We start from the raw sequence: 21,253 nt of genomic DNA, 5'->3' as shown, positions 1-21,253 counted from the left end.
CTGTTCTTGGTAATCACAATCAATATGCCCACTAATTGTGCAGCCAATTTAACTGATTGCAGACACAAAACAGTCCCCTTTACTTGGGGGGGTAAATAATGCAATATAGCAAGAAGTACAAATCAGCAAGATATCAGAGTAATTCAACTTTTATTTACTACATGTGAGTTTAACTTGATATCCACCACTCAGCCATGTTTCAGAATAAATTACCTTACACGACAATTCCAGAAATCAGTAGCTTGAAGTGTACCATACATTTAAAAAACAAACTAACAAAAAAAAAACAAGGGAAATGTGCGTGTAACAGTCCTCTAACATGTCAAGTTCATTTTATATACATTTTATTCATCATTTAGAATGGGAAGTCAATTGTATTTATATCATTAATCAGATAAAAATCTAAGTGTTTTCTGTATTTGAAATATGATTTCTGAAAGCTATGATCTGCACAGAGAAAACCTCGGTGGTTAACAGCTGCTCATCAGTTTGCCATTTTCTTCTCCATGCTGTAAAGAAAAAAAAAACAGAAAGAAGATATAATTATTATGGAATTAAGGCTGTTATCAAAAGTTTCCAATACTTTGTTAGCAAAGTCAACATAACTGAAGATCAACAACTTACCAAGAAGGCAATATATAAATAAAGAACAACAAAATGCCAAATGTTTTTAATTTTGGGTTCATGAAGCTAATTACAAATGACATTCATTACTTTATTCTGATTACTAGTTGGCTCACTAGCCAGTTAGCAAGTAGTGTGACCACCTGACCCAAATTTCAACTCTAAAAATTGAAGGTCGTCCCTGCATCCCACACAAACCTCACAATTTACTAAGCAATATTTAAAAATTACATTTAATCTAAAATCGATATCTAATTGTGTAGTATCTAGCAAATTTTTCCACTTGACTATACCTACTCGACTAATAAACACTCTAGAAGCTAATAAACAATTAAGTGAAAGCCGAGAATACAAATAAAACAATTATTTAAAACACACCACTGACAGAAGTGAAGGTCTCATAACACCCAGCATAGTTTATACTGATTCAGTGACTGGGGTTTCAATCTTTTCTCTCCTTTAATTTGAATTAATTATGAACTTTTTCACCCCAAAGTTGTTCATTTATTTATTGAGGAAAATGATCCAATATTACATATCTGTGAGTGGCAAAAATATGCAAACCTCAAGGATTAACAGTTAATTTGAATTTGAGTCAGGTGATTTCAAACAATGGGATGACAATCAGGTGTGAGTGAGCAGTCTGTTTTATTTGTAGAACAGGGATCTATCAATGTCTGAGCCTCACATGTTTGTGGAAATGTATCATGGAACAAAAGAAAAGATTTCTGAGGACCTCAGAAAAAGAGATGTTGATGCTGGTCAGGCTAGAAAAGGTTATAAAACCAAAGAGTAGGACTTCACCAACCCACAGTAAGATAGATTGTGTACAAATGGAGAAAATTCAAGACCACTGTTATCCTCAAAAGGAGTGGTTGACCAACAAAGATCACTCCAACAGCAAGACGTGCAATAGCCCACAAGGTCACAAAGGAACCCAGGGTAATTTCTAAGCAACTAAAGGTCTCTCTTACACTGGCTAAGAAGAAAGATGTCTATGAGTCCACCATCAGGAGAACACTGAACAACAATGGTGTGCATGGCAGGACTGCAAGAAGAAAGTCACTGTTCTACAAAAAACATTGCTGTCCTTCTGCAGTTTGCGAAAGATCACATGGATAAGCCAGAAGGTTATTGGAAAAATGTTTTGTGGACAGATGAGCCCAAAATAGAACTTTTTGGTTTAAATGAGAGGCGTTATGTTTGGAGAAAGGAAAATACTGCATTCCAGCACAAAAACCTTATCCCATCTGTGAAATCTGGGAGTTGGTATTATCATGGTTTCGGACTGTTTTGCTGCATCTGGGCCTGGACGACTTGCACTCGCTGATGGAACAATGAATTCTGAATTATACCAGTGAATTCTAAAGGAAAATTTCAGGACATCAGTCTATGAATAGAATCTGAAAAGAAAGTTGGTCATACAGCAAGACAACCATCCTAAGCACACTAGTCGTTCTACCAAAGAATGGTTAAAGAAGAATTAAGTTAATGTTTTGGAATGGCCAAGTCAAAGTCCTGACCTTAATCCAATAGAAATGTTGTGGAAGGACCTGAAGCAAGCAGTTCATGTGAGGAAACCCACCAACATCCCGGAGTTGAAGCTGTTCTATACTGAGGAACGGGCTAAAATTCCTCCAAGCCGATGTGCAGGACTGATCAACAGTTACCGGAAATGTTTAGTTGCAGTTATTGCTAAACAAGGGGGTCACACCAGATAATCAAAGCAAAGGGTCACACACTTTTACCACTCACAAATATGTAATATTGAATTTTCCACAATAAATCAGTGACCAAGTATAATATTATGTCTCATTTGTTTAACTGGGTTCTCTTTATCTACTTTTAGGACTAAAATCTGATTATGTTTTAGGTCATATTTATACCGATATGTAGAAAATTTTCACAAACTTTCAAGCACCACTTTAAATAATAAATGAATAAAAGCATATAAATGAACACATAGGTGGATATATATACACAAACAGGCATACACAAATAAATATGCAAACTTATAAACTAACAAATTAATACAAGATATGTTTATAAAATAAAACAATTTAAAAGTTCAAAAAAAAATTCACACTGAGCAAGGTAAGTATCTATATAGATTATTTCAAATGAATTTGTGGAATAAATTCTAAATTCCAAATCTTTCTGGTGTTAGCTTGGCAAAAATCTCCTGAAAAGCCCTTACCTTTGTCTGATGACAGTTCAATAAAATGCACTTTCAGCTGTTCTGTGACTCAACAGCACTGATCTGGTCACACTGTTAGCAAACTAGCTAATTATTAAACTCACTAACACAGCAAGGGCATTTTAAACACATAATTAAAGCAGAAGGTAAAAAAAAAAAACCTTCTCCATGAATTAGTGACATTCCCAGTTGTCACAGGAGTGCAAAAGTGCACAAGTTTGGCTTCTTTTCACACAAGACAGCTATACTACAGGGTGTCCCAAAAGTCTCCACACATGGGGGGAATTTAACTCTTTTATAGTAAAATCTCTTGCAAATGCAAAATTTTTCATACTTACTTATAGAAGTATGATAGTGTTTAATAATGACTTTGATGAAAGAAAAAAGTACTGAAATTATTCACATGGCTGTATATGGAAGCTCTTGTAAGAAAGTGATGGACTTTAAGAAGAAACATGGCAAGCACATCACACACACACACACACACACACACACACACACACACACACACACACACACACACACACGCACACGACACTGTTGCCAAACTGGGAGCCAAAGCTGGGAGAGACAACCCAATGTGTGTTTACAAAGAAATGGCAATCATGTAGAGGATGTTTTATAAAGTTACAGTTTGCTAAAAAGTGTTAATTTCCCCTATGTATAGAGACTTTTGGGACACACTGTAAAACGTGTTATAATAAAAACAAGAAGTTAACGACAATGACTTCTTACTTGTACTTAATAAGCCGTCCTCCCTGAATGAGTTGTGCGCCCTCGTTGGTGAAATGGCAGGCGAAGAGGAGCCAGTTCCTTGGCTGTACCTTGTAGGCGAATCTCATGAACAAAAGCGAGTAGCAGGTCAGAGCTGGTGAAACAGTAAGTCAAACATGCTGTGAAAATACTTCACTTAAAAGATATGGCTAATACGGTTGTGGTTAATAGTGAGAGGAGACTAGCTAATACTAATATAGTGAAAAAACTCTAAAATCAGTACAAGATGCTGTTTATAAAATGCTAAGGAGACTACTGGGTATACGACAAAGTTTGCAAAATGCTAATGAACCCTCACTCACTTTCATGAAGTTTTCCACTTGAACCTGAAGTGCTGCTTTAATCAAACATTTTTTTTTTTTTATCGTTACTCATCATGCCATAATAAAGCGTATCAAACATCTCAAAAGCATGATAAGGCAACCTTTGTGCCAGTGTTCCCTCAATGGTCTTAACAAAAGAGAAAAATTAAGCCTTTATGTCTACGAGGTAATAAATAGCACAAGAAATGACAGACAAAAGGTTTAACTGAAACCTATAATTTACTAAGGCTAAAGGCCTAGAGGCATCTATTACTTAAGAAATGCTTCAGAATTATGGACACTCTTGTAAAGATGGGTTAAAAGGGTTATGGAAAAAAAAAAGTCTTTCTTTATTTAACTTAATCTCACATGGGAATTGAGAGAAATCTAAAAAAAAAAAAAAAAAAAAAATTTATATAAAGAAAAAATGTGGTACTGTACTAAAGTCAGAGACCTCCATTTTGTTTTTGATCAAATGGCCATTCAGTATTGATTGTTTATTATTATTATTATTATAAACAATAATGATAGGAAAATGTACAGTGCATTAAATCCATTTAAATCAACAGCCATTCAGTACTTAATTATGTTGAAGTTCAATATTACAAATAAAACATTTACAGCTTCCTCACTGTTTTACTGTTGAAGACCTGTGCATGATTTATGAACAATATGGGTGCAAAACAATCTTTAACTGAAAAATCAAAACGCAAAACTGCGTCACAATCTTACCAAGGGTGCCAATAATTCTGGAGCTGACTTTGCACAGATACAGAAAAAATAAAGACGCCATATTTTATACTTCTTGGAGTGTATACACACCAGCCACAGATAAAGTATCAGATTGTGAAACTAGTTAAACAGTGGTTAATCACATACCAAAGGTCATTCGTCCACTGATAATTTCTGGACTTTTCTTCATGTCACTGATGGCAGCGATCGGCAGCCCCCAGTTTGCTACTGGACCCCAAAAGTGCTGAAAATGAATAAATCAGATCAGTATAGTCCTATCCATTCAATCAGACATTTCTAGAAACATTACCTAAATGCTGATTAAATGTTTGTGACATGCAGCGTACAGGTCATGAACATGCTAATGGAAGCTGATTGGTCAAATTGGTCAGAAAGTGTTCATTTCCTATAACAGCAGCTCTGACCAGTGATGGTTGTAATTCAAATCACAGGTTTATATTAACCAGGCTGAAGAAATTAATGCAAAATCAGATTTGGGCTAAAATGTGTCGTGTCAGGACGTCATCACAACGCGCATTCAACTAAAACCCTCTTCGATTCATGTGCTTCGAACATGCGTACAGCTAAAAGGTCTCATTTACCAACAAACATCACTGTGAAAAAACTTACAAAACAATTTCGTGCAATTGCAATTTCGCCAAATTCCATCAGTTTTTATTCAATCAAGCATGTATGACTCTGCGAAATCCTGTACGGATTGATTAACCTGTTTATTAGTCTTAATATTATATTATCATTACTCTAACATGTGATTATTTCTAAAGTGGATGGACCCTCCCCATTTACAGTTGATAAACTGATTTATTTATTTCTTAAACATGTAATTTAATAACAATTATGGTGACGCTTTCTGTAAGGGGAGTCATTGTCTTCAAGTCTTCAGCACAGAGGACTTTGGGCATTCTCTGTAACATGACAAATTGTGTTTGTCTGCTTGCTTTTTGTCTTATTAACTTCAAGTGCGGTTGGTGAGAGAATGACTGCTTATAGGTGTTATAACAAGTAACAACAGGAACTAACAAGTCAACATCAAGTTAACTGTAAAAAAAGAACTGTGTGTCACTCATTCATAAATGAAAAGTTGTAGCTGTTTGCAAATCGCTGTGTTAGGAGAAGAATAAAACACTTCAGGATGCTCTGTTATAGGAAAATAATCAACTCTGGGTGGTAACAGTAACTCTGCTTCACGCAGGCCTCATCTCCACACCCTCTCGTGGATTATTTTCCTAGAATGGCATGTCTCGAAGTGTTTTCCTAATTTATAAAAGCATAGTAAAGAAGACACTTACTGTGCTGATGTTCAAGGTCCCATGTGCAGTGGAAATAAAGAAAGCATGGGAAAATATTAGTGAAGCGAAAAGCAAATTGCAAATGATCTCAATAAAAAAATATATAAAACCTTCTCATGACAACAAATGACCTGAAAAAGAGGCCAGGTAGCTTAATCCACCCTGTCTGCTAAAGACCTACATTCATGTAATTTGGAGAAAAAGTCCAGTGTTTTTTTTTTATTATTATTATTTTTTTTTCCTTTAAATATAACTTGTTTATTTGCTTGTTGTGTGTCAGCACTGTCAGCACTCTCAGCAACTGCTGACATGTAAACAGAGGAGACTCTGCGCTAATTACCCGTCACTTTAACACACAGTGCACTAGGTAGGATGTCGAAGTCATTATTTCGTATACAACCCTAGTGTACTTGAGCAGGGAGCTGTGAGCCATTTGGGACTTGGCCATAGCTTGCCCTTCAGCAGTTCGGTCAAAGCTAATTTCCGTCAACCTTATCTAAATATGACAAACGTTTATAAATTCGAGTGCAAGTAAAATTGCGATACACATCTCGCTAATTACTCAAGTATCATGAATGACCTGCATTTATACTAGGTAGATATGGAGCTAGCTAACGTACTTAGCAAACTCGCCTGCACCGCCTAAGTGAAGAGCTACTGCTAGCCATGACTTACCTCATCAGATAATCCCTGAACTCCTTGCTACGGAGATGGTCTACAGCTTTACGGGCCAAAGTGCCAGCCATTGTTCCACTCAAGTATAAAACAAAATGTAAAGATAAAATGTAAAAAAAAAAAAAAGACAGCTCGAATGCCTAAATGTTCGTACAGGAGGCTGCTGGAAAATAGAGGACAAACCAGTTTTAGGTTGCCAACAACCGACACGCCTCACTTCCTGTTTAATTCACTTTTCAGTGTAAGAGTCCAGACCAAATATACCCCACTGTATGCAGTATACTATATATAATAGATCAAATTATATATTGTCCATTGGTATCTTATACAGCTGATGAAATGACTTTTGCCAGAAACCTGCTTTTTTTGTACACACAAATTTAATCTGTGTACCCAATAGGGTTGCCAAGATACCATAAACAAAACTTATGACACTATACCAGCTGAAGTATCACGATACCAAGCAATATTGTGTTAATTCAAATCTACAAAATGAACCAAATTTACAGAAATACATAGATATAAATAAAAAAGACAAACCAAATTTTTGTCATACAGTTGTCAAGTTATTAATAGAGTGTGCCACATATTTCACCTATTGTTCCCTAGAGCAGTGGTTTTCAAAGTGGGGGCCGCCAGGGGGCGCCAGGGGGGCCTCAACAATTTGGTCGGAGCCACCAAGCCCACCCCTCCCACTAGTATGTTTTCTCTTTCTCACTCTCAGACAACCACACACACAATCAATTCCTAATGTAATTTAATGTAAAGATGTAAGATGTAATTATTAATAATAAAAAAAAGGGGGGATATATTCAGAAGTCTGTATTTTTGATGTGTTTTAAAGACACCTTGCAAAGGGGGGCCTTGCCCTGGAAAAGTTTGGGAACCCCTGCCCTAGAGCAATGAAATTGTCCTCCGAGTACTAAGAACGAACATATCATAAGGAATAAATAACTGAATTTGTACGTGAACTCCAAAAGGGAACGTTAGCTCGCTTACAAGCAAACATGACTAATTTTAGTCACACAGCAGTTAGCATAACGTTAGTTCACTTACAAGCAAACAGGAAGATTAAGGTACAGAATTTAGGTCAAATGAAGTGTCACTAACCTTTGTGTATTCTGGGAAAGCAGTGGGATGTGTTGTTTAGTGAACATAGTACTAACTGCCGCACATACAACATTACTTACGGTACTGTCTTAGTGACGATACTACAGTTTATATATACAGTGGCATTTTGAAGCTTTACTATCATGATACTACCGTAGTACTGGTATACCGTGCAAACCTAGTACACAATGCTAAGCTAATAACCTCGAGTGGAATTATTGCAGCCATAGAGACTAGAGATGTCAATAGCTTTCCTTCTCATATATCTCGATTCATTCATCTTCAGTAACTGCTTTACTCTGAACTTATCCTGGGACCACTGGGCTCAAGAAGGACACACACAATCACACACACACACACACACACACACACACACACACACACACACACACACACACATTCATTCATTCATTCACAAATTGGGGGTAATTTAGCATTGCCAGTCCACCTACTGGCATGTTTTTGGACAGTGGGAGGAAACTGGAGAACCCAGATGAAACCCACACAGATACACACAGAGAAACTCCACCCGGGCGGTAAACTGGGTTTGGGATTGGGACCCTGGAGCTGCAAGCTGTGCTACTCTTTGCGCCACCGTCTTGCTACCTTTCCTCATACCAATATATTTTGGTGATATTTTAGTTGGTAGTTTTAATACAAATGAATTGATAAAAATCTAATACACTTTAATACAGTTTGGGTTGGGACTGCATTTACGTTGTGGACCTGGATGGACAATTCTGATATTTTGACACAGACTTTATTTTTGTTTTCCTCCCACCTATTTAGATATACTTAAGACCTGACCCGTGTCAGAAGTTTACATAATTCTCCTGCCAAATGATTCTCCTGCCAGTGATTCCGTTGTTTACACTGCAGTTATTGTGGTCTTTGCACTTTGTCTTAAGGTCTTTAATTTTACTTTGCTGTTGGAGCCAGAAGCAACTTTATCCTTGCTTGTATCCTTACTGAAATGTCCTTGTAGACAGTCTGGTGTCTGTAGATACCCTGCAGTAATTGTTGAATGGTTGTATTCCACAACAGATTCATGAGATAATTTATTCCTGAACTTATTTCTACATTCCATGATTCACATGTAAGGATGCCCTTATTTCATCTGAGCCTGATCTTAGGCTCAGATCATCTTAGAGAGAACTCTTAATCTCTGACCTAGTAAACCATTATGAGGATGTATTTATTTATAGAGACTTCAAAGCACTTATGTAAGTTGCTCTGGAAAGGGCATCTGCCAAATGCCATAATCTGAGCCATTGCCCCTCTATTTGTCTTTACAATGGACTGGAAGCATGGGTAAGGTGTTGCATAAGTAGGAAAGTTTATATTATTCATATCAGTTGCAGCACAGATCCCAAACCCTGAACCTGGAAAACCCGCTGTTCTGCAAATTTTAGTGTTTTCCCTGTTCCCAAGACACCTTTTCCCTGTTCCCTAAAATGTGGTTTTAGTCCAACTAGGGTTGGGAACATGTGGCAACCTATTAGTTAATGCACTCCTATCCACTTGTTTTTATTTTCGTATGTTTCTTTACCTGTCTATTTATTTAATTTCAGTGAGCTGGGTATACAAGATCTACCATCTACTGCAAATTACTTTTACATTACATTCATTTAGCAGATGCTTTTATCCAAAGTGACTTACAAATGAGAAAATACAAGCAAATCTACTTGCATTTTGTTGTGATTTTTGTAGACATCTTCTTAATCCTGTCTGCCTCCTTATGCTGCACCATTCTTTTTTCCAGAAGTGTTTTTCCTAAACTCTCTTTGCCAAATTAAATTAAATTTTAGTTATTTTTTTTTATTGTAGTTAATAAAAAAAAATGCATCGACTGTTACATTCATTACCCAGTTTTATGTATCACCGTTTGGGGCAACATATTTTATAATGATTGAAAACAGTACCATAATATTAAATATTACTATAATATTACATTTTAAAAAATAAATAAAAAATACGGAAGATGAAAGAGTGACTTGGTTGTGATTTGTGCCTCATATATTCTTACACTGCCATCTAGTGGTCAGCTCATCTAACAACTGTATGTCAGGTAGGCTCAGCCTATGGTGTTATATGTTAATTAGGTTCCTGAGAATGAGTCTTTGAAACAATAGGAAAAGGTCTCCTGTGTAGAACAGGTGGTCCCAGTAGGTATACGTGTGGATGTTGGTCGGTGTGTCGGAAGAACAAACACACATTGCAAAATATAAAATCATATACTGTAAATGTTATTTCCTAAACTTTTATTATATTTATGATTTCAGACACAATATTATTCACCATGAAACATGGAGTAGATACCAAACATGCCCTGAGGAATATTTTAATTAAATATAGTTTAGATGACCACATTTAGTTCACATGGTCTCTCTGGCCCACATTCCTGATCATTTTAAAGATTATACACTCTATCATTTTCACAATTTAAGTGAACAAAAAACAGATCAGTCACATTGAAAAAAGTAAGTACACCCATACATTTATAACACCTTCAAATCCATAAAATTCAGGTGTTCAAGATTGGGTGCCAGTGATTAGAACCTGCTTAGGGAGTGCAGGCAGAACCTGTCTTATTTATACCCCTCTCATATCTAATGTCTGGTGTTCCCTGTGCTACTGAGGTGTGTGGTGTCATTATGCCAAGATCCTATGAGTCTGGCAAGGGATTTAAAAAGATCTCCAAATTATTTGATTATACATCATTCCACTGAAAGGAAAATCATCTACAAATGACTGACAATTTGTCCAGGACTAGCTGTCCCAGCAAAAACAGCCCAAGAGCAGACCGTCTGATGCAAAAAGTCTCCAAGAACCTCAAAATTTCATAACAGCATCTGCTAGTAAGTCTTGCAACTCTTGGTGTCAAAGTGCATGCTTCTACAATCAGAAAGAGATTGCACAAATTTGAGATGCACTGGAGGCATGCCAGAAAAAAAGCCTTTGCAAGATTACAGTTTGCCAATAAGCATATTGGCAAAGACCAGGCCTTTTGGAATAATGTGCTCTGGACAGACTAATCAAAGATAGAGTTGTTTGGCCACAGTAACAGCAGACATGTTTGGTACAGACCAAAGACAGCTTTTCAGGAGAAGCACCTCATACCAACTGTGAAGCACGGTGGAGGTAATGTTACGGTTTGGGGTTGCTTCGCTGCCTCAGGGACTGGACAGCTTGCATTCATTGAATCAACTATGAATTCTGCATCATATCAAAGAGTGCTTGAAGATAATGTGAGGCCATCTTTACAAAAGTTGAAGTTGAACTGAAAGTGGCCCTTTCAACAGATAATGATCCTAAGCACACTAGCAAATCCACCAAGGAATGGCTGAAAAAGAAGAAATTGAGGGTTTGAAAATTGGATTGGCCTAGTCAAAGCCTGGATTTGAATCCCATTGAAATGTTGTGAGGGGATTTGAAATGGCAGTACATGTAAGAAATCCCTCAAACATCTTGCAACTGAAAGAGTGCATATCGCATGGAAGAGTGGTCAAAAATTCCAGCAAGCCTGTTGGACAATTATGCAAAACGCCTACAAGAAGTTATTTCTGCTAAAAACGGCAATACTAGATTCTGAGGCCAAGGGTGTACTAACTTTTTCCACAGAAGAATACTGTATCTATTGAAATTTCTGTTGAATAAATTATTGAAAAAGATAATTTTCCTTGTGGTTTTGTTCAAGTATATCAACTTTATTAATAGGCACTGTTTTAAAGACATTCTTGGGGAGTAACGGAATACATGTTACATAATCAGGATACAAAAAACTGGTAACTGTAATCCTTTACATTTACGTCAAAAAATAAAGTAATCAGATTACAGGCACATTTTGTAAAGATGGGAATACTATCAGGATTACATTTTTTTTTTTTGGCATAACACAATATAGACAGCTGCTTGATTATAGTTACTGTTACATTTATATAGCACTTTACATAGTATGGGGGAAGTCTCCACAACCACCACCAGTGAGTAGCATCCACCTGGATGATGCAGCCATAGTGCACCAGAACACCCACCACACACCAGCTATTAGTGGAGAGGAGAGAGTGATGTAGCCATCCTGAGATGGGGATTATTAGGAGCCATGATAGAGAACGGCCAATGGGGGAATTTTGCCATTATACCCCTACTCTTTTACCATAAGCGTCTAGGGATTTGTAATGACCACAGAGAGTCAGGAGTTTAAAGACAGTGCTGTTTTTACAGTATAGCATCCCCCTCACTATACTGGGCCATTTAGCACCACACAGACCACCCTGCTGGCCTTACTAATACCCCTTCCAGCAGCAACTTTAGCTTTCCCAAACAGTACCCATCAAGGTACTGGCCAGGCTCAACCCTGCTTAGCATCAGTGGGAAACCAGGCGAGAACTGCAGGGAGATATGGCTCTGGCTAGCTCTGGCTGGCTCTGGCTAGCTCTGGTTGGCTCTGGCTAGCTCTGGTTGGCTCTGGCTAGCTCTGGCTCTTGCCAGTCGTGGCTCACATGAGCAACCTGGTGCATGCACAAATAAATTTTGCGCAAAGTTAATTTTGTAGAAATTAACACAAATTGTTCTCTGAAATGCTTTTGTTAGGGTGACCGTACGTCCTCTTTTTCGGACCTTAAAAAGTGTCTAGCCGGGATTTCTAAATTTGACAAAATGTCCGGGATTCGGTTTTAGTTTCATTAAGATGTGCTTATGGTCTAATACTGCATCATGTGTGTGCATGTTTGCATTGGTTTAACTCCTCTCTGTAATTCTCACCTCGCACACCAATTGGTTGATTCTAAAAGGCTTGCAGCAAATATTGGCCAAATTCCTGCCTCTCAACCATTAGCCTTCTCTCAGCGAACACACAAAGGTGAATCTCTGTTGTGTACGGCATCACAGTTGGTTGACAATAGCAGCAAATGAAGCTGTCCTGAGTCGAAACAGTGCACATGGCCATACTGTATAAGGTCATTTTTAATTTCATGTAATACATTGCTTCGTATTACATGGTCATTCAAATGTGTAAATAATGGTAGAAGGTTCACTTGTAGCATCTAATACCTTATATTATTCCATGGACATTCAAAAGAATGTAGGAAAAATGTAAAACATGGGCAGAGTGAGATCAATTATATATATATATATATATATATATATATATATATATATATTTCTCTACATGTAAGTGGGACGTGCCTCCCCCCAGTTATAAAGGTTGCTATGCCCCTGGCCATACACCATCACAGCCTTGCACGAGCGTCATGGAGCTTTTGAGGCCTTGCTAAGTTTAGAAAATACTGAAGTTATGAAGTGATAAAAGTTAAGTTTGTTGTGTTGAAGTTGCCTGTTTAAATAATTAAACTCTTCCAAAATTTACCTCAAAGTTAGATGCTAAAGTGAGACCAATTATATATAATTGGTCTCACTCTGCCCATGTTTTACATTTGTGATGCTAATAGTGTGTCTTTTTTCAGAGTATTAAAGTCTACTTTCATAGTAACACTGTTTTGTGTCATGTGTCCTGATTGCTAAAGCAGCAGCTAACTCGGAGGTAAATTTTGGAAACGTTTAAATAAGTTTATTTTGATTAATCGCTAGTGAAAAATATTAGCTGTTCGCATAAAATGAAGGCTTTAAGACAGGGGTTCCCAAACTTTTCCAGGGCAAGGCCCCCCAAATGGCATTAACATTTGACCGAGGCCCCCCTTTTGCAAGATGTTTTGCAAGATGTCAAGATGAACACATAAAAAATACAGACTTCTGAATATATCCCCCTTTTTTTATTATTAATAATTACATCTTACATCTTTACATTACATTAGGAATTGATTGTGTGTGTGTGGTTGTCTGAGAGTGAGAATTTATTTTTCACACCAAATTGTTGAGGCCCCCGGGTGCCCCCTGGCGGCCCCCACTTTGAAAACCACTGCTTTAAGACCAAGCAGCTCACCGTCTGTGTCTTTATTTCAGTAAATCAGTTCGGGTGAACGCATACAACAAGATTAATTTTAATTTAATCGTAAACCCAACAGCCAACCAGGTATTAGCGTGACAGACACTGATCTGCTGACAATATGTAATCTACCTGATGGAAGACATGAGCAAAAAGAGAAGTCGTCGTTGACAAGTTGTAAGTTAATATTGATAAACAGATGAAAATGTTTTACATTGTAGTAACTTTTAGTTATGACCAATAATATCTCAAGCACCAGCGTACACCAATAATACTCTTTCAATAATTCTGTTTAATATTAATAATAATATCAATTTTCATTCATGTTGGAGTAGACCTGTATGACTATCTGCAGAACCCAAACTGTGTTATTCTGAAGATTTGTTTAGCCACTCCGTCCCATGTTATTTCAGGGAGCTTTGAAGCATCAAAAGGATTCAAGAGTACCATAAAAGTTCTATTTTAAATAATAATAAAAATAAAAAATGGTGAATAACAACTTAAAATTCATTCTGTTTCTCACACAAAGACATTGTATGACTTCAGAAGACTTGGAATATATGCAAATTGTGACAAACAGGACACATTTTCTAATCAGTGTTGCTTATTTTAGTTAACTGCACTTTTATTAATGCAGCTTTTGATACTATAGATCATACTATTCTCCTTGATAGATTAGAAAATGTTGTTGGCATTAAGGGAACAGTCCTCTCCTGGCTCAGGTCTTATCTGACTGATCGTTATCAGTTCGTAGATGTAAATGGAGACTTCTCCATTCACTACTCCCTTTGGACTATTTGAATGGACCAGGATGCCATTCAGACTTTGCAATGCTCCTGCCACTTTTCAACGTTTGATGGGGGTGGTGTTCGCTGATCTGACATTTGACATACTACTCATCTACCTTGATGATATTATTGTCTTTTCAAAAGATTTTGATAGCCACTGTCAAAGACTAGAAATGGTGTTCAACAGGTTGAGACAACACGGTTTGAAGTTAAAGCCCAGCAAGAGCTTTCTTTTATAGCCTGAGGTGAAATTCTTGGGTCATCTGATCTCCTCTCAGGGAATACAAGTGGACAGAGAGAAAACCCAGGCATTGGAAACATGGCCTGTACTCAAGAGCGTCAAGGAAGTGAGACAAGTCCTTGGATTCATGAGTTATTATAGAAGGTTTGTTCCCAGCTTTGCTCAGCTGGACCGGCTGCTTCATGCCCTGGTTGGTAAAGGAGGAAGGGGGAAAATGGTTGAGCTTTTTAACTGGACCACTGAGTGCCAGACCGCATTCAACAAACACAAACAGTGTTTAATATGTCCACCAGTACTCTCATACCCAGATTTTAGCCAGCTCTTCTTACTCACAACAGATGGGAGGTTGCATGGTCTTGGAGCCGTATTGAGCCAACGACAAGGAAGAGCTGAACATGTAATTGCATATGCGAGTCGGTGCCTGCATGGGTCAGAAAAGAATGACTGAAATTACAGTGCTTTCAAGCTAGAGTTGCTTGCCCTAAAATATGCAGTGACCGAAAAGTTTAAAGAATATTTGATCTATTCCAAGTTTTCTGTGGTCACTGATCATAACCCATTGCGCTACCTGGAGACTGCAAATTTAGGAGCTGTTGAACAACGGTGGGTGGCTCAGCTGGCCGAGTATGATTTTGAGGTCTACTACAAGCTAGGACGAGAAAACACCAATGCAGATGTGTTGTCAAGGATCCCATCGGGTGAGGAGCCTGAGCAAGAGGACTCTGGTAAAGACTTCATTAGGATGGACTCCGATGAGGTGCGCACCTGCATATGGCCAGCCATTGAAAAGCAGCACAAAGTACAGGTATCAGTCCAGGCATCCGTGACAGTTAAAGTCCTTGGCTATAGCTGGAGTGATATAGAGGAGCTACAAAAGATCTATCCTAATATAGCACCTATCTACCATGCTGTACTGACCCATAAGACATTGAGCCCAGTAGAGCAGTGGGGACTAGATGTGGGGCTAAAAAGGCTTGCTGGACAATTCCACCGACTGAAGCTAAAAAGGGGTGTGTTGTTCTGAACTATCCTTGACCCAAGAGACGGAGAAGAAATTTGTCAGTTGGTGGTCCCAGAATCCTTACATTACAATGTGTATGAGAGTCAGCACGATCATAGTGGCCATTTTGGACCAAGAAGCATGCTGGATCGCATGAGACGAAGCTATTACTGGCCAACTATGACCAAGGATGTTCTAGGACCAAGGATCCATGCTTCAACCGGCTATTCACCATTCTACTTGATGTTCGGGAGAGATGCCCGAATGCCAATGGATATCCTTGGTGGGAGAGACTTGGATGACAGTGGAGTTGACAATCTGGATGACTGGGTGAGGAACCATTACGACGGGTTGAAGATAGCCGTTGAAGTGGCCAACAATGCAGCAGAAGAGGCTTCAAAGCGAAGGAAAAGAGCCTATGATCGCAGATCATATGGAGCCCTCATAAGACCTGGTGACCGTGTTCTGCTAAGCAACCATTCACATAGGGGAAGGAATAAGATACAAGACCATTGGGAATCCCTACCTTACATTGTGGTTAAACAGAATCACGCAGATACTCCAGTTTACACAATTCGTCCAGAGAAAGGAAGCCCATGTAAAGTTGTACACAGGGATCAAATCAGGCATTGCACTTTTCAGTCATCACCACTACCTTGCACATTTAGACGTAAATCTAGGGAACATACAGAACAGGAACCCACTGACTCGGAAGACTCTGATGTTCTTGCCACCCCTTTTGTTACACTTGCACCCACCACACATATAAACACAGGGTGTAGAGGGGAAGATGAGGATGACACAGGCAATTAGGAAGCATGACCACGAGGTGTCCGCTGATGATTCAGTAGGTCAGTCTGTACAGTGGTCAGTAAATTCAGGTGGATCTGATGCCGAAAGTGAGAATGAAAGCATTCCTGAATCTAGACGTTCCCAACGTCAGAACAGAGGTACCTTACCTGTTAGGTATAGGACTGACTATGTTTTGAAGTTATTCTATGCAAACCTGAATGTTTTGGAAGTTTCTTTTAATGTGAATGTATCTCAAGTGTTTCCAGTTGAAGGACTTTAAACCTTGTAATTGTTGTACTGATGATTTCCACTGTGAAGAATGTTTTCCAACCATTCTCTGTTCTTTATTTTTCAGGGACTGAGCCGCTGAACGGAAGTCCAGTGGTATGGCAGGGTTTAGCAGGGCGGACTGTAGGGGAACCTACAAAGTCTATTCAGTAAAGATTTTTATTTTGATATTGCGTTGACGTGAACACCGCCATTTTGTGCGAGGAGTGGGGTGGTGAGATAGAGAGAATTAGAGCAGCGGCGAGAGTTGAGCTGAAGAGTTAACTTTGGGTATATTACAACGGTAAAAAGTTAAGTTTAGACCCGTGACGTATTCCAGAGCCACATTACGTTGTTTCTAAAAATCCGTTTGTCTTTAACGAGTCTGTTATAGAAGGCGACGAAACGGGTTTTCCTTCGTGTTTGTGTGTGTGGAGCGGGGAAATAGGCCTGTTAACGCTTAGCGAGTTATTTGCCATTGGAGTCGAATACTCTCGTGTTTTCTTTATGTTACAGCTTACAAGTTTTGTTTTGCTTGTTCAAACGAACTCAAAATGTAAGGGACTTATTAAATGGGGTTGTGTGTTGCCCGTCTTCTCAATTGGATCTCCGTTGGCCGGGATTGCGGCCTTGCTGGATCGGGCTGCAGCCTTGAGCATGAACACAATCGCTGGGGGTCACTGGGTGGAGAGACATTACTCTGCCATCCACTGGACATCATTCAGCGCCTCATCCAAGATGTACATCATGCTTCCCATTTTCAACTAAACACTGGTAAGCAAGTCATTGTGTTTTCTTCCTAAAGGATAAAGACCAAACAGTTGAGTTGGAAAAACTTTTATTCATGGAACCATGACCAGTGACTTTTTCTAAAAAGGATTCATATACTCTTCCTATGTGTTCATGAACATTCTGACACGTGATTGGACTGTTTAACATCCTGTTGGATTTGGAAGTGACTTTTGTTTTTATTTTGAGCTGAACTGACTCTCTTGAATTACTTCAGCGTGGCCAAAGAGGAATCCTGACCAATTGTTGTTTTGTTTGTTGAGCTTCAAACCCCCTTGATGCAAAAAGAGCCAACATCAGAATAGATGGTGTCAATATCCTGACTGAAGACATGGAGGTGACAGAGGCACTGGAGTGTCTCTTTGCTGTCTATTTCATGTTCAGTGTGGCATATCCAAAACCCATATCCAAGTTGTTTAAACTTTCCAGTGGCCACAAGACTGTCTATCTGTTTCTCAAAATGTACAACCAACTATTATAGTATAACTACTAATATATATATATATATATATATATATATATATATATATATATATATATATATATTAGTTTAGCCATAACAAACCTTATTTTTAGTTAATATTTTAATGTCAGTTTGTACATTGTACATTAGTCTTGAATGCTTTACCACTAAAATTACTTTGTGTTTGTTGTTTGCATAGTAATAATAATTCTTACACAATGCACTCTTCATTTAGGTGTTTTTTTATTATTATTTGCATTATTTGAGTGATATTTGTGTCATGTTTTCAGTCATTGAAATCTACCCCATGCAACTATATTAAATATTATTTATTAATTACAACATTAAATTCTACTATGGTTATTTAAGCTGTCAATAATATGAAATATTTAGTTCAAAAGTCCATAATTTTTTCAGTAAAGGACAAAGCAACAATAAAAATTGAAATCCATGAAAAGGAATGAACCCATAAAAAGTTCCATGGGCTACAAGAACCCTCTAAGGTTCTTCTGATTGAACCCTTAAAAAGGCTTCTATATAGTACCTTTTAGAAGTTCTGTATATGAAGCACCTGATAGAATCCTTTAAGTATATAGTGCAGAATCTGGATTTTTTTTTAATTCAAAATAATTTATGTGTATGGGTTAATAAATCATGTAATATAAGTCCTGGAGAGACTTAAGTCCTGGCTGTTCTATCTCACATCTCAAATAAGCTCTTTTCTGGATCCCCTGCAGTTTGCCTACGAGCCACTGGTAGGCATGGACGATAGCAGTCATATATCTACTGCAAAAGAACCACTTCCATCTGGACTATAACACCACCACAGTGAGAATCACTTTCTTGATTTCTCGAGCACATTTAACACCATCCAACCTCTCCTGCTGAGAGAGAAGATGATAAGAATGCAGGTGGACACGTCCATGATCTGCTGGGTCACTGACTACCTGTCGGACATAACCCAGGTTGTGCGGCTGGGGGCTGTCTGAATGCCTGAGCATCACTGAAGCACCACAGGGAACCGTGTTCTTCCCTTCCTCTTCACCCTATACATTACAGACTTTCTGTACAGGTTGAACATGTTCAGAAATTTTCTGATGACTCTGTGGTGGTCGGGTGCATCAGGGATGGCAGGAAGAGCAGTACAGAAACCTGGTCAACAACTTTGTGTAGTGGTGCTTGAAGAATAATTTTCTTATGGTCATGAATGAATGGTCACATTGTAAGACAGCTCTTCAGCTAGTGACACTGCACTCTAAAAAAACACAGGGTTAAAAACAACCAAAATTGGGTTATGTTTTTAGTCGTTATTAGGTAACATAGTTTAACAAGAATGAGAAAAAAACTGTTCTAAATGTATCTAAACTGTTAATTTAGAAGGTTATAGGGCTGTGAATTGATTAAAAACATTTAACTAATTAATCACACCGTTTTCTGTAATTAATTACCTGACATTAAAATTTGCAATCATATATCAATATATTGACACACTGAATTCCCAACTTATGTAGAATCAACAAAAGGAAGTGCATTTTAATTGTTAATTGACTTTTTTTTTTTTAATCCGTTTTATAATGTGCTTTCTGTGTATGCACCAGGTTATGCTGGTAACGGCAGAAGAGGTGAGCTCCAGGCCGTTTATGCCAAAGCATTCTAACCAGGATTGTGCAGTTTCTCATGTAGGCAATCCAACTGTGCTAATGAGTAATGTCATTGTATATGAAGAGAAAATGCATGGCAACTTTTATCACTGTGGACTGTAAATATATGTCAAATTTAGTTTTTATTTCTGAGTAACTTCTACATAGTTTGTAGTAGATTTTGTCATGAAGGAATAGTTCACCTAAAAACAAAATAATTTATCCACACTCAGGTTTCAAAGTTGTGTTCATTTGAATAACATGTTATGATCTGTGATCATTAGCTTTCATTAAAGGGGGAAAATATGCAATAAAGGTGGATGGATTTCTTGGCTATAATGTTACACATTCACCTCACTGAGTGGTTATATCTCATTTTAAGTTTGTGTCCATCTGGATACTGTTGAATTTTAAAATTAATATTTACTGTTAGACAATTATATTACAACCAAATTGTTTTAATACAAAACCATCACAGTGTGTAAGTATGGCAAAAAAAAAGGCAATGCAATAGATTTAAAATTATTAAAATTAAAGTTTAAATTGCAACTTCAAATAGAATTGCACTGGGCAAAGCTGTAAGAAATTAAATGAAAACTGCTAGAAAAATTGTTGATCTTTAGTTTTAAATTGGTGTTTTATTTCATAAATGGGTTTATATTTTCAGGGTTATTTTTACCCTTTGAAAATGTCAAATATACCACATTATTAACAAACAACATGTCAACATGGTATCTCTTTTATTTATACACAAGAAGGTGTTCAGAAAAGGATTTCTAGAGCTGGTAAAGTGGTGTTTATATATAGACTTTGAAGTAAATGACTCAAATATTAAGACAAAAACATCAGATTTTGATTAAAGGAGATATTTAAAACATCCAAAAAACTGAGTAACCAACTTAAGATCTAGTGGGCATTACAAACAGGCAAGCCAAAGCTAAACAACAATAGCAGTTCATTTAATGTCGTAACAATGGACTGTTATCGCACATTTTTGCTTTTTCTAGTGTAAAAAAAAAAATTTTACACTAAAAATTTAGTTATTTTTTAAAAAATGATTATTATTATTATTTTATTTTATTTTTTTTACATTTTTGTTTTCACTGTAGTAATGGTTTTATGGGTAAATATATTGATACGAACCTTCACTCATTCATGTGTTAATTTTTAACACACCTGCATGTCTAGTTAAGGACAACACATTTTGTGTTGCTTTTAACAGAGTGTGTTAGTACATATAACACATGCTATGTGTTAAACATTTCCACACAAAATGTGTTAAAAAATAACAGAGATGTGTTGTTTATACTTTTATTCCTACAGTTTTCCTAAAAAAAAATGCAATTTGTTTATATGCTAAAATTCTGTTAAAATGCTCACAAAATAAAACAATTGCATGAAAGGTGACATTTATTAAAATCATTAAAACATTTGACAGATGTAAAAACTGTAAAAACTGGAGTTGATGCATCTTCTTACATATCTCCCGGCCATCTGGGAAGACAAGAGTCCTAATCCTTTCCATTTGAAAAGCTGTAAAAGAGCAAAAAGAAAAAAAAATGCCTTTGGGCTTTAACTAAGAAATTGCAATCCCAAACTGTGTAA

The 21,253-nt window shown here is 37.4% G+C and overlaps 1 protein-coding gene across 1 annotated transcript; it reads right to left on the bottom strand.

The window, feature by feature from the left end:
- Positions 1-133: 133 nt before the first annotated feature.
- mpc1 (mitochondrial pyruvate carrier 1) lies at positions 134-6,994 on the bottom strand. The gene is given in 4 exon segments (XM_053618998.1): positions 134-509; positions 3,557-3,689; positions 4,777-4,873; positions 6,611-6,994. Coding segments are annotated over 4 exon segments (330 nt in total). The 5' UTR covers positions 6,686-6,994; the 3' UTR covers positions 134-484.
- Between the last annotated feature and the right edge of the window lie 14,259 nt (positions 6,995-21,253).

This window comes from Ictalurus furcatus, chromosome 29 (genome assembly GCF_023375685.1).
Source record: "Ictalurus furcatus strain D&B chromosome 29, Billie_1.0, whole genome shotgun sequence".
Lineage (NCBI taxonomy): Eukaryota > Metazoa > Chordata > Actinopteri > Siluriformes > Ictaluridae > Ictalurus > Ictalurus furcatus.
The sequence above is the reverse complement of the archived record's forward strand: the minus strand, read 5'-3'. Positions and strand labels throughout refer to the sequence as shown.